This window comes from Protomyctophum bolini (genome assembly GCF_963924005.1).
Source record: "Protomyctophum bolini genome assembly, chromosome: 18".
In the NCBI taxonomy this organism is placed as follows: Eukaryota; Metazoa; Chordata; class Actinopteri; order Myctophiformes; family Myctophidae; genus Protomyctophum; species Protomyctophum bolini.
In genome coordinates, this window is record NC_137879.1 from 5,700,766 (window position 1) to 5,715,090 (window position 14,325).

Genomic DNA, 14,325 nt, shown 5'->3' on the forward strand with positions numbered 1-14,325 from the left:
TTAAAGCTTCTAAAGCTTACCATTAGCTTTAGAAACGGGTAGATTCATTGGTACTCCTGAGGAGGACAGAGTCTGTCTAGTGTGTGATTTAAAAGAAATTGAAAATGAAATTCATTTTTTGTTTTACTGCCCATTATATGAAGAATTAAGACATGTATTATTTTGTAAAATGACAACCATCTGTGGTGACGTTGGACTATGAAAAACTGGAATTTTGTTTTGGGAAAGGTGTTTTTGCTTTGGCAGACTTTTTATGCAGGGCGTGGGAAATAAGGCAGAATGTTTTGTTTGTGTGTAAAAAAAAAGGGGGGAATGTCAACAAAACATATCTGTTTATTGTACACAATGCAATATTGAGGCAATGTTATGGTGTGTCCTGTAAGTCCATGTGGGCTGGGCACCTTTGGTGCATGACACAAAAATAAAGAAATCTATCTATCTATCTAAAGAGCTATGTATAATTGGTTATTGTCCATGTAACAGTTTAGACGTTCCACTCTATCCAGGACCTAAAGGACATTGGAATGAGCTGGCAGGAAGCAAAAGCGCAGGCCCAGAAGAGAGTGAGATGGAGAGCTCTGGTGGACGCCCTATGCCCCTCGACGGGGTAAAGAGGATTAAGTCAAGTAAGTCAACAGTTTGTAGAACAAGCACAGTTCAATACAAGTTTTGAATAAGCCTGTGAAAGTCCCCTTAGTTTATCCAAACTCCAAAGCGTTAATATGGTGTTTATAATATAATACATTATAATGAACTATTCATCCGGTTTTCAGACTATTTTCTGAATCCAGATTTGATGGAGGCAGTGTTTTTTTAGTCAGTCTTTTAAATAGTTTTCCTTTTAGTTTTGGGGCTATACCACATTCAAGGAAGGCAGCAGGCGCGTCACATTGTAGTCACGCCTCACCAGGAATGTCTTAGTGTTAAGGTATAGTAGTTGCACACTGGACAAGTTTTTCGGAAAACCGCCGCTAAAAATCTGAATATCGCGCCCGGTGTGTATAGGGACCTTTAATCTAGTTTTAGTCGACTAAATATCATAATATTTTAGTCAACTAAATCTAAAGTTTTTTTAGTCGACGAAAATGTATTTTGGCGGGCCTTGATGCCGTTGTAATGGCTGATTTTACACTGAAAATAGCCGATATACAAGCAACGCGTTGTGAGCTTGTAGATCAGCTATATTTACCAACTGTAAAATGACTCATACTGGATCTCTTGTCCACTAGTAGTCCCTCCCTGACATTTTAGTCTAGTTTGTATTTGTCAACAAAATTGTCTGTATATTTAGTTTCAGTCATCATGGCTTAGTTTTTCGTTATAGTCTTCTAGTCCAACCAACACTGGATGCAGGCCACGCAACTCGGACGAGATGTAACGCCACATGGCGTGATGGAACTAAATGCAGGAAGTATGCATCGCAGGGTCCCTTCAACCAGGAAGTGGCTTTTTGTTTGTTTTTGCCACGGTGCGTTTGTGTTGATATTTGGATTATTATACTCCTTGGATTACAACACATTCTGGAGGAGCAAAACATATGAATAATTCAGATGATATGGAACACTAAATGACGGAAAGGACCACAGAAAAGCATGCATATACTGTAAATCTTCTTTGGGGTCTTTTTTGTCTTCCTTTTTTTTTGGTGTAGAGAAAAGTTTGGATTTTTTCCGGATCATTTAAACCACACCAGGCGTCTTGAATATAAGGTTTTAAGTTAGTTCGTTCTACTTTTGTCTGTGTATATACGCTCCGGCATCGATCGTAGACTTTGGCCAAGACTGACAATATGCAGACAAATTGAGCTGGGCTCCATCTCTCTCACCCCGAATGGCATTTCCTTAACTCATTCATTGATTCGCTGCAGTGCACTTTTTGAAAAATGAGTGTCGGATCTGAAGATCTTAGATTAATGCCCCCTCACCCCCCCCCCCCCACACCCCTCCTCCTCTGCATGGTTCTCTGGCTACAATACCACAAATAAGTGCTGAGTTCCGAACGGTCGGTGACCTCATAAAATATAAGGCCATTAACAGCAATCAAAGTGAAATATTTATATATATAAAAAAGTGGATTTGGGTTTTGTTTCTGAGGAAAACGTTGGGGCAGGAAAGCTTTCATTAAAGACACAGATGAATCTTCGGTATTGGAGGGACTTTTTTCAGTTTTTCGCCCAGCCGGGCCCTGCAGTAGAACCCCGGCCTAGATGACGGTACATCAATCTGAATATCCGTCGGTGTCATCACACCGGTAATGGTTATGAAAGAGACCTGCTGTGAGAACCTCTCCTCTCCTCTCCTCTCCTCTCCTCTCCTCTCCTCTCCTCTCCTCTCCTCTCCTCTCCTCTCCTCTCCTCTCCTCTCCTCTCCTCTCCTCTCCTCTCCTCTCCTCTCTGCACCGGTGACTCCATTTAGATTTTTACCCAAGTAAAAGTATCAATACCGCACATGTACTGCAAAAGAAATACAAAACAAATACTCTGACCCATTTACGCCTGAAAAAAAACGTTCGCTCTGAAAGAATATACTGTATATTCAAAGATTTGTGCCGCATTTTCACGATTTTTCTAAAATAGCAGACCTACAAGTTTATAGCGCACCACCGACATCAAAATGTACGTGGCAAAAGTTGCATCGCGTCATGCGACGCTTGTAGATCTGATCATTTCAAAATGCCGACGACATGTATATAGGGCTGAAGTGGGTAATGTTTTTGTTATAATAATCTAAATCTGCAAACTACTAAATGTGTCAAACAATTGCAGTGCGTACATTTGCCTCCGAGACGCAGTGGAGTAGTAAAAAGCACCTAAAAAAGTACCTCAAACTTCTACTTGCGTGTATGCAGTACTTGAGTAAATGTACTTATAGCCTACTTTCCACCACTGCTCATCAGCCCAGAGTTCAGGCCTTGTTTCTCTCCGTCTGTCTTGCGTTCTCTCTCTCCCTCTCCGTCTTCCCTTTTGCCACTTTGCCCTTTTCTAAAGGAGGAGAGATGTGATTGAAGACAGACGTGGTACTGAAGAGAACAATGTGTCTTTTAACTCATGCCGCTCATGTCGTTGCTGGATTCTCTTCCCCTGCCCGAGACTGACCTTATGCCTCCAGTATGTTCTCATCGGCTATTTCAAATTCTTTCTTTCTTTCTTTCTTTCTTTCCTTCCAAAGCCCTTTTTCTGATTAGGTTGTAGAGAGACTATGGTTGATCTGACCTTTAGGTCGAGGGAATATATGTTTTATTTATAAAGCATTTGTCAAGACAAGAGTTACAAGGTTAGATTGTAACAGTAAAACTGCACAGAAGACATCGCAAGACATAGTGAGTTTTTAGCAGCTTTCTTTAAAGGGATCGTGACATAAAACAAGTTTCGAATACATTTTGCCTCCTCTCCAGTACATCTCAGAGTCAAATATTGTACTTTGACTCCACTACATTTATTTGACGATCGAAGACTCTGATTATTACTACAAAACATACATTTAACCACTTCGACCCTGTGGACACATTTGCATGGCCATTTGAAAATAACCGATCTACAAGCTCACAGTGCGTCATGAGATCCAGCCTTATCGCCGTCATCCCTGCTGTAGAGAATTGACCGCAGAGAGTCAGTTAATCTGTACGATCATTACCGAGAGGCTAGACACTGTGGGATGACGCTATGATCTCTCTCTCTCTCTCTCTCTCTCTCTCTCTCTCTCTCTCTCTCTCTCTCTCTCTCTCTCTCTCTCTCTCTCTGTCTCTGTCTCTGTCTCTGTCTCTGTCTCTCTCTCTCTCTCTCTGTCTCTGTCTCTGTCTCTGTCTCTGTCTCTGTCTCTCTCTCTCTCTCTCTCTCTCTCTATGCCAGGCCGCAGACTAATTGTACTGATAGTGAATTAATGACCATGCTGCAGGTCCATTTAGTTTGGAGCCGTAGTAGTGGCTGAGGGGTGTCCAGTATAGGACTGATAGTGAATGTGAATGTCATCACCAGCTCAGTGGCCTTGTGGTTTGAGTGTCCGCCCTGAGACTGGGAGGTCGGGGTTCGATCCCCGGCCGGGTCATACCAAAGACTCTAAAAAATGGGACACAGTGTCCTCCCTGCTTGACACTCAGCATCAAGGGTTGGATTGGGGGTGGGAAGTGAGGACGCTGGCGTCGACTGTTCGCCGCTTCACCTCCCAAAGTATGAATGAATGAACGAACGAACCATTGTAAGCGCTTTGAGTAGGCACGTAGTGCATAGAAAAGCGCCATACAAATGCAATTCATTATTAAAATAATTAGAGCGGCCCGGATGGGAAAACCTGTGAGGTTCCCGGTTCAATCCCTCATGTGGGCTCTACTCCCCCGGAGTTAGTATCAAAGTGTCCTTGAGCAGGACTCTGAAGTCTGAACCCCTGATTGCTCCTGATGTGCAGGTTGGTGCCTTGCATGGTTTCTTCCATAGCACCATCGGTGTGTGAATGGGTGAATGTAATGCACAATCTATGTAAAGCGCTTTGGATAAAAGCGCTATATGGATGCATCATGCACCATTACAAATATTAGTCAAATATTACAAAGACCGACCGGACAGGCAGAGGGACGTATAGCCGAGAGTAGAGATGTACCGATGCCACCGACAACCCATGTCATGTTTTCCTTCCCTTGGTTTCCAACTCTCTGTCATCATCATGTAGCTGGGCATGAGAAAACATATATATACGGTACGTTTTATACATTGCCAAAGAACAATATAATAAAAACAGTTGAACATGGGGAGATTATGTACAGTTGGAGGGGGTAAACAGAGCTATGTCACATTGCGTCGTTACAGTGAGTTATACTGGGGAAATTTTTCACATGTCGCTTGCATTTCTACTTCATCTCTCTCTCTCTCTCTCTCTCTCTCTCTCTCTCTCTCTCTCTCTCTCTCTCTCTCTCTCTCTCTATCTCTCTCTCTCTCTCTCTCTCTCTGCCTCTCTCTCTCTGCCTCTCTCTATCTCTCTCTCTCTCTCCCTCTGCCTCTCTCTCAGCCTCTCTCTCTCCTCTCTCTCTCTCTCTATATCTCTATCTCTCTCTCTCTGTGCCTCTCTGCCTCTCTCTCTCCTCTCTCTCTCTCTCTGCCTCTCTCTCTCTCTCTATATCTCTATCTCTCTCTCTCAATCTCTCTCTCTGCCTCTCTCTCTCTGCCTCTCTGCCTCTCTCTCTCTCTCTCTCTCTCTGTGCCTCTCTCTCTCTCTCTCTCTCTCTCTCTCTCTGCCTCTCTCTCTCTGCCTCTCTCTCTCTCTCTCTCTGCCATGCGTGTCGGTCAGGGTTCTCTAAGGGGACACACACACAGGCACATGAAGAGAGGGAGATCTCTGCTACGCCCAGAGCTTGAAAAGAGCGAGTGACGGACGCACAGGAGCAGGGGGGGGGGGGGGAGCATAACTCCTTCAGAACATCTTTTAAACTCCTGGCGGGTGGGGGGGAAAGGGGGGGGGGGGGGGGCACATCCTCACATCAAAACCGAATCCCTGCCAATCCGCCGTTCACTGATGCCTGCCGGGCAGCATGTATTAGCCTACCAATTAGCCTACCAACCCCTCTCCTCCTCCTCCTCCACCCCAACCCCTCATCTCCCAACGCTCCAACACACCACTGTGCCTGCTTCTGTCTTTTTTTCCTTTCGTTGTCATGTGTACCCTCCCTTTGTACCCTTATGTTCACCGTTCAACTCCCCCACTCCTCTTTTTCTCTCTTTTTTTTGCGGCTTTCGCCTTCATTTTATATATTTTTATGGAGGGACAGACAGTATAGGCTGACAGGAAATGGGGGAGAGAGAGAGATGGGGGAGTGACATGCAGTAAAGGCCGTCGGGATCGGGAGTCGAACCCGCGGCACACTGCCAGACTCGGACTATACCGGCCAGGGTGCCTGGACCGCTGAGCCATGGCCCAGGCCTCTCCTTTTTTATTATTATTATTATTAAGCACAACCCTGCAGCGATTGTATGTCATCATAACCATCTCCGCTCTAATTCCTTACCCCTTGGGGGTCTTTGACATTAATTTCAGGCAAAAGGACCCCCTTATAGCTGAGAGAGATGAAGCAGGGACCCACGCATGTATCTGTTTTGACAGCAGTATCCTCAGTGTTGGACTCATGGCAATGTGCAACTGCAGACATTCAACCACCTGTCCTAAACCCATCAGTAGTATAAACCTGACTTTTGACACTGTAATTGTTCAATTTCAATTCAAAGGGAAAACATGCGTTTACATTGCCAAAGCAAAAAAGTTGGAACGATACAATCAAAACTAAATTGTATACGTGTATACAAAGTGAAAGTCTGAATCTCCAAATAAATCAATGTCTATGTACCGTGAACACTATCCATGCAGATATAGTGGAGGAATATACGCAGTGATTAGTCTTTAGGGTGGTTGTGTTCCATTTGATATCCTTCTCCTCCAATCACAGCAGCTCACAAACCTTGCTGCTGTGTTTGCACATTGCCTCGTGAGGCAATGTGAGCAATGTACATGTACAATGTACATGTACAATGTACATGTACAGTATGGCTGAGGTTCTCCTCAGAATAGGGTCGCTATAGGCTTCAAGTGTCTAATGGAAAAAAATAGACTTGTGAGCTTGTAGATCTGCTATTTTTGGCAACGAGATTTGGTGTAGATTGTAAAACGGGAAAAGAGATAAAACCGTATACAGATATGTCACTATGAGGTCTAAGGCATAGTCATACAGTGTGTGTGTGTGCGTGTGTGTATGTGCGCGCATGCGTGCGCACGTGTGTGTGTGTGTGTGTGTGTGCGTGTGTATACCGTAGCCTACATGTGCATATACGGCATGTATATATACGTGCCTGCGTGTTTAGGTGGGGTCGGGTGCGTTTGGGCGTGCACACACGCGCTATAGTGCAGCCACATGCACGGGTGCAACGGCGCGTGCCGATTCGAGTCAGTTCTGCATTCGTCTCGGGGTTTGAAATCCCCCCCCACCCTCTCTTCCTGAACTAATTCTCAGGAAATGGGACTTAGAGGGGGGATTACCTATGCTTGCCAGATATGTATGTCAGTGTATGGACATGATGAGGCCACTGGTGGAAAAAAGTATGTTTTGAGTGGCGCAGCCACTCCATTGCGTAGCTATGTGTGTCCGTCCCTCCCTTATATGTATGTATGTATGCGTGTCTGAGGCTGAGCACGGACAGCTGAAACACCTCACCACTGGCAGAGATGGGCAGTATTTGAAATACATGCATTTGAAATACGTATTTGAAATACTTTTTTGTATTTTGTAATTTGTATTTCGCTGGGATGGAAGAAATGAGATGTATTTTGTATTTAGATAATTTTTTTGACCCAGTATTTGTATTTTGTATCAAAATACATTTTCAATGTATTTTGCCCATCTCTGACCACTGGGATGGCACTGTTGGGCAGCATCTCTCGCACGCATGCACGCACACACACACACACGCACACACACACACACGCACACACACACACACAGAGGCCAGGCAGGAGGGCTTGTACAGTATCTGGAGGCAAATCTTTCCGGTGATAAAATGGCCACCAACGTAACCAATCAATCAAAAAGTAGAAACGGCTGAATGTCCCATTCCCATGAAGTGCCCAAATAGCGGATCTATTTCCCTCTGAGATGTATGCAACTGGCAGCCCGCAGGCCAAATGCATACCAAAAAAGGCTATTAAAAAATTGCTTTTTTTTTAGGGCAAAGTTGCAGGTAGGCCTATGGTGAGTGTGAGATATGAAGCATGAGATTACCATAATGACAGACTCCAGCCACTTTAGGAAGAATGATTATAGGATTTTTATTGTGATCTCTCACTCTTGAAATATATAATCCATATACAAGTAAGACGCGCAAACGCGGGAAGCGAACGCAGCTCGTACATATTTGGGTTTTTTAAAGATTTTTTTTAAGTTGTTTGTTTAAGTTAAGTTTTTTTTAAGTTAAGTTTTTTAAGTTAAGGTATGTGTGTGTGTGTGTGTGTGTGTGTGTGGTTTTTTTTTGTGTGATACAGCTGCGCCCTCTGGTGGCGGGCAGGTGGTGTTACAGCGTGACACACAGACAGACAGACATGATCTGCTAGGTCTCATAGTTAGTGCTCACTGCGTTCGCAATAATATAATCCATCCATCCAAGAAGGCCATGTATGGCCTGCTTGTGTGCAAGGCACAAGTTGGCACCTCGACAGAGTGCATTTCTAGTTTAAAAATGTCCACTGCAGTTGGCAAGAAGAAAAAAGTCTTGTAACCCTTCTTGTTTTTTTTGCTAATGGCAGTCACTGTAAATCTGAATTGCCTTTTTTGAGGGGCTCTAGCCCATACAGCTTTTGTCCCCACACGTCTCATATTTGACATTGACAATGAAAGGAGGAATGGAGGTCATATGTGCCTCAAATATGACTTAAATTTGTGGCCACACAAACATTGAACGCCATATTGACAACGAAGGGAAGATTTACGTCATACGTAGACGAGCAAGGTTGGCCAGTTCCAACCTGATGCTGCGTCGGAGGACCTTCTCTGTCAGACCGTACTGCATAACGGCTGCCTTGCATAAGCTCTCCAGACTAGAACGTAAGTCTAAGATGTACAGGTCAATATGTTTGTTCCCTTCTCCAAAGAGGATGACACAATCTCCCACCAAGGACCAGTGGTGGCACTTCTCTGGCGGGCCTTTCCCCTTCGGCCAAAGCTTCTTCCAGGAGAACGTTTCTGGGTTCATTTTCCACAGACCGTCGGAGGTCTCCAGAAACAATACGTACAGCTCCCCGTTGTACGCAAAGACCGACTGATGACTGCATCTTTTGGGCAGAAACGGATCCTCAGCCGTCCTCAGCCAGCAGTTAGTCTCTGTGTCAAACACCTTGAGGATGTTTACCGAGGAATGGTACTGGCCGCCAAATACAAACATCTTTGTCCCAACGATGGTGGCAGAGTGAGGTGACCAACCGGTGCCTTTAGTGTTCACTAAAGCCCAGAACATGGTGGCGGTGTCCAACTTGTAGAGGTCATATGTGTATCTATGCCGGTTTAGTGTGCCGGTGTTCCCAAACATCATTGCGCGCCGGTTTAGCTTTGTTTCTCCGCCATACACATACATGGCCTTCCCCAAGACACAGGTCGAGGGGTTGTACCTCCTCTCCGTGGGAACCCTCCCGGACACCCTGGGCTTGGACCAACCGTGGGTGTGGACGTCGAACGCATGAAGCACGCTGCCGAAGTGAAGCCTTCCCCAGATGTAGATGACGTGCCCTATAAGCACGGCTATCCGGTGCCCATCGCTGCCCAACTGTTCCGACCATCCTGTTCCGATGGTCGCCCTGGGCAACTTCGTCCAGAGCAAAGTCACCGCGTTTAAGATGTGCACTTGGACCTGACTCCTGCCGTGGTCAACTTCAACTCTGAAGCAATACACCTGGCGTCCGACTGCAACGGTGTCCGTCAGTGCCTCGGAATAGTCTCCTCCATTAGTCCTCCAGCAGGACATTACTCACACGGCAGATGAAGTCTCTCTCTGTGGTGAGTGTGACTGTTCCTCATGTGAGTGAGTGTGATGTCTCTAACATTGGTTCAGTGGCACACACGTCACATGAAGTCTGACAAGTCGACAAAGCCGATCAGTTGTGAATTGGCCAATCGAGGATGCCGATGGCATTACGTCATTACGTAAAAAATTCCCAGTGACGTTACACTCCAAAAACGACCGTCATTCTGGCAGACGTCAACAGATCATACTGTACAGCAGGTTGTTGAAATCATTCAAGCTGTCGTCACCCTTACACTGCGCAGAAAGCATGGAGTACGGATGTGTATATTACAGGAAACTCCCGTTAGACTGTCCCGGTAAAGTCCCGAATTGTACCATCACGCCTGCATATTACCGTATATTAACTGTATATGCTGCTAAACTTGAGGTTTATGGGCGAAATACAATGCCCATAATTGCCCGTTAACTCCTTCACGCAGTGTTACTTTGAAAAGTAGCAGATTAGGTGGAGTCGACGCGTTGTGAGTGTGTAGATCGGCTGTTTCTGCTATTTCCCAACCATGTTGAAAACTTAAAGTTGTGGTGAAATGGCTTATTTTGTCATTTTATTTTGAAGATCCAGTCTGTGACATCACCTCAACCTGGTCTCTAAACAATCAGGGGGGGGGGGGGGGGTGTTGGAGAGGCAGGGGCTGAAATACCCTAAGAGGGCACGTTTAGCCAAACATTTCAAAGATTGCAGATCTACAAGCTCTCAACACATCGCGCTGCGACACATTGAGAGCTTGTAGATCAGGTATGTTCGAGGCGCAACCCCCCTGCACTGTTTAGCTACTGGAGATGTGGTGTAACGCCCTGGATTTCTGCACACATTCTTTCAACGCAAAAATGCTGCGTTCAAGTTCAGGAGAGTTCGGGAAAAAAGCCACTTCTCCTGAATGCTGATAATATGGTTTGGCAGCATATTAAATACTGTATTCAAGGTCTGGCTTATACAGATGTGTAAAAGGGCAGGGGTTGAAGCCCCCTTTGATGTCTATGTGTGCACGTGCCCGCTACCTACACTACGTGCATTCTGTCGCTCTTCTGCGTTGCAGTGTTTGTAACATTTCTATTTTAGTTTTAGTCATAAGTCTCTTGAATAATTTTCATTCAGTTTTAGTCACATTTTAGTGTCAGTCTAGTTTTAGTTGACTAAATATAAGATTTTAGTCGACTAAATCTACAGTTGATTTAGTCGACTACAATGTATTTTGGTGGGCCTTGATGCCGTCGCAATGGCTGTTTTTACACTTACAAAATCATCGTCACGTAGACGAGCAAGGTTGGCCAGTTCCAACCTGATGCTGCGTCGGAGGACCTTCTCTGTCAGACCGTACTGCATAACGGCTACCTTGCATAAGCTCTCCAGACTAGAACGTAAGTCTAAGATGTACAGGTCAATATGTTTGTTCCCTTCTCCAAAGAGGATGACACAATCTCCCACCAAGGACCAGTGGTGGCACTTCTTTGGCGGGCCTTTCCCCTTCGGCTTAAGCTTCTTCCAGGAGAACGTTTCTGGGTTCATTTTCCACAGACCGTCGGAGGTCTCCAGAAACAATACGTACAGCTCCCCGTTGTACGCAAAGACCGACTGATGACTGCATCTTTTGGGCAGAAACGGATCCTCAGCCGTCCTCAGCCAGCAGTTAGTCTCTGTGTCAAACACCCTGAGGTGTACCACAGAGGAATGGTACTGGCCGCCAAATACAAACATCTTTGTCCCAACGATGGTGGCAGAGTGAGGTGACCAACCGGTGCCTTTAGTGTTCACTAAAGCCCAGAACATGGTGGCGGTGTCCAACTTGTAGAGGTCATATGTGTATCTATGCCGGTTTAGTGTGCCGGTGTTCCCAAACATCATTGTGCGCCGGTTTAGCTTTGTTTCTCCGCCATACACATACATGGCCTTCCCCAAGACACAGGTCGAGGGGTTGTACCGCCTCCCCGTCGGAACCCTCCCGAACACCCTGGGCTTGGACCAACCGTGGGTGTGGACGTCGAACGCATGAAGCACGCTGCCAAAGTGAAGCCTTCCCCAGATGTAGATGACGTGCCCTATAAGCACGGCTATCCGGTGCCCATCGCTGCCCAACTGTTCCGACCATCCTGTTCCGATGGTCGCCCTGGGCAACTTCGTCCAGAGCAAAGTCACCGCGTTTAAGATGTGCACTTGGACCTGACTCCTGCCGCGGTCAACTTCAACTCTGAAGCAATACACCTGGCGTCCGACTGCAACGGTGTCCGTCAGTGCCTCGGAATAGTCTCCTCCATTAGTCCTCCACCAGGACATTTCTCACACCGCAGATGAAGTCTCTCTCTGTGGTGAGTGTGACTGTTCCTCATGTGAGTGAGTGTGATATCTCTAACATTGGTTCAGTGGCACACACGTCACATGAAGTCTGACAAGTCGACAAAGCCCATCAGTTGTGAATTGGCCAATCGAGGATGCCGATGGCATTACGTCATTACGTAAAAAAATTCCAGTGACGTTACACTCCACACGACCGCCGTCTGGCAGACGTCAACGGAACGTACTGTACAGCAGGTTGTTGAAATCATTCAAGCTGTCGTCCCTTACACACAACGAAGGGAAGATTTACGTCACGTAGACGAGCAAGTTTGGACAGTTCCAACCTGATGCTGCGTCGGGGGACCTTCTCTGTCAGACCGTACTGCATAACGGCTACCTTGCATAAGCTCTCCAGACTAGAACGTAAGTCTAAGATGTACAGGTCAATATGTTTGTTCCCTTCTCCAAAGAGGATGACACAATCTCCCACCAAGGACCAGTGGTGGCACTTCTTTGGCGGGCCTTTCCCCTTCGGCCAAAGCTTCTTCCAGGAGAACGTTTCTGGGTTCATTTTCCACAGACCGTCGGAGGTCTCCAGAAACAAGACGTACAGCTCCCCGTTGTACGCAAAGACCGACTGATGGCTGCATCTTTTGGGCAGAAACGGATGAGAACTAGAAGCCGTCCTCAGCCAGCAGTTAGTCTCTGTGTCAAACACCCTGAGGATGTTTTTTTTGTTGTGCGGACGTAAGAAAGAGGAATGGTAATGGCCGCCAAATACGAACATCTTTGTCCCAACGATGGTGGCAGAGATATGTGACCGACTGGTGCCTGAGCTGGTGTTCACCAAAGCCCAGAACATGGTGGCGGTGTCCAACTTGTAGAGGTCATTTGTGTATCTAGGCAGAGTGCGCCGGTTCAGCTTTGTGTCTCCTCCATACACATACATGGCCTTCCCACAGACACAGGTCGAGGGGTACCTCCTCTCCGTGGGAACCCTCCCGAACACCCTGGGCTTGGACCAGCCGTGGGTGTGGACGTCGAACGCATGCAGCACGCTGTCGAAGTGAAGCCTTCCCCAGATGTAGATGACGTGCCCTATAAGCACGGCCATCCGGTGCCCATCGCTGCCCAACTCCTCGGAGGAGGGCAGTTCTCCTGTTCCGACGGTCGCCAACTTCGTCCAGAGCCAAGTCACCGCGTTGAAGATGTGCACTTGGACCTGACTCGTGCCGCTGAAGCAATACACCCGGCGTCCGACCGCAACGGTGTCCGTCAGTCTGAGTGCCTCGGATCTGATCCCCGTCCCTCCATTAGTCCTCCACCAGGACATTTCTCACACCGCAGATGAAGTCTCTCTCTGTGGTGAGTGTGACTGTTCCTCATGTGAGTGAGTGTGATGTCTCTAACATTGGTTCAGTGGCACACACGTCACATGAAGTCTGACAAGTCGACAAAGCCCATCAGTTGTGAATTGGCCAATCGAGGATGCCGATGGCATTACGTCATTATGCAGGGGCTGAAATACCCTTAAAAGGGCACATTTAGCCAAACATTTCAAAAAAATAGCAGATCTACAAGCTCTCAACACATCGCACTGTGACACATTTGAGAGCTTGTAGATCAGGTATGCAGCATGCTGCGTTCAAGTTCAGGAGAGTTCGGAAAAAAAGCCACTTCTCCTGAATGCTGATATGGTTTGGCACCATTATAGTAGATACTGTATTCAAGGTCTGGCTTACAGACAGGGGCAGGGGCTGAAGCCCCCTTTGATGTCTATGTGTGCACGTGCCTGCTACCTATACGTGCATTCTGTCGCTCTTCTGCGTTGCAGTGTTTGTAACATTTCTATTTTAGTTTTAGTCACATTGTAGTGTTCTTCTTGTAGTGATCTTTCGTCACAGTATTAGTCGACGAAAACAACACCGCTGCGTTGTGTCGATGCCATTGACTTCTTCTGGATTGTCTTTAGCAATCATGTTATGCTTTAGCTATTCAAAAATAGCAGATCTACAAGCTCATAGCGCGGCACCGAGTGCCTGAAAGGCTTTCAGGAAGAAACCAATAATACACGGGGAAGACATCATATATATATATATATATATATATATATATATATATATACACACACACGTCACTCCATCTTTGAAGTACAAACTTCCATTTCTCTGTTTATGATGCACTTGACCTGTCCTTGAATGTTTTGTTTTTTTTGTCTTTTACTTAATTTAATTGCGTTTTTAGTTTTTTTTCATTAGTACGAGGTCACCCGAATATATATATATATAATACATTTTCATTAGGAGTTGGGATATTGCACGTTATGAGAAGTAAAATGTGATTTGAGAGCAGAAACCTCACTAAAGGTGTCATTATTTCAGCCACAGAGACAATAGAGGCTATAAACGTCTCCCAAGGTGTTATTGGCTGATCTCCTGATGGGGCTCAGGGGTCAGAGTTCAAAGTGCTCTGGGGGAGCTGCTATACTCAGTGGTGGGGGGGGAAAAAG

The 14,325-nt window shown here is 46.1% G+C and overlaps 3 protein-coding genes across 3 annotated transcripts; all 3 read right to left on the bottom strand.

Annotated features, from left to right (window-relative positions):
• Positions 1 to 8,452: 8,452 nt before the first annotated feature.
• LOC308333120 (kelch domain-containing protein 3-like) lies at positions 8,453 to 9,484 on the bottom strand (the record flags this gene model as incomplete). The annotated part of the gene is made up of 1 exon (XM_080789315.1): positions 8,453 to 9,484. The coding sequence occupies one exon, from the start codon at positions 9,482 to 9,484 to the stop codon at positions 8,453 to 8,455; it is 1,032 nt and encodes a 343-aa protein (XP_080645441.1).
• A 234-nt stretch (positions 9,485 to 9,718) lies between these two features.
• On the bottom strand, positions 9,719 to 11,816 carry LOC308333121 (kelch domain-containing protein 3-like; the record flags this gene model as incomplete). The annotated part of the gene is made up of 2 exons (XM_080789316.1): positions 9,719 to 9,778; positions 10,782 to 11,816. The coding sequence occupies 2 exons, from the start codon at positions 11,814 to 11,816 to the stop codon at positions 9,719 to 9,721; spliced, it is 1,095 nt and encodes a 364-aa protein (XP_080645442.1).
• Positions 11,817 to 12,081: 265 nt separating this feature from the next.
• On the bottom strand, positions 12,082 to 13,149 carry LOC308333122 (kelch domain-containing protein 3-like; the record flags this gene model as incomplete). The annotated part of the gene is made up of 1 exon (XM_080789317.1): positions 12,082 to 13,149. One exon carries the CDS (start codon positions 13,147 to 13,149, stop codon positions 12,082 to 12,084), a length of 1,068 nt encoding a protein of 355 aa, XP_080645443.1.
• Between the last annotated feature and the right edge of the window lie 1,176 nt (positions 13,150 to 14,325).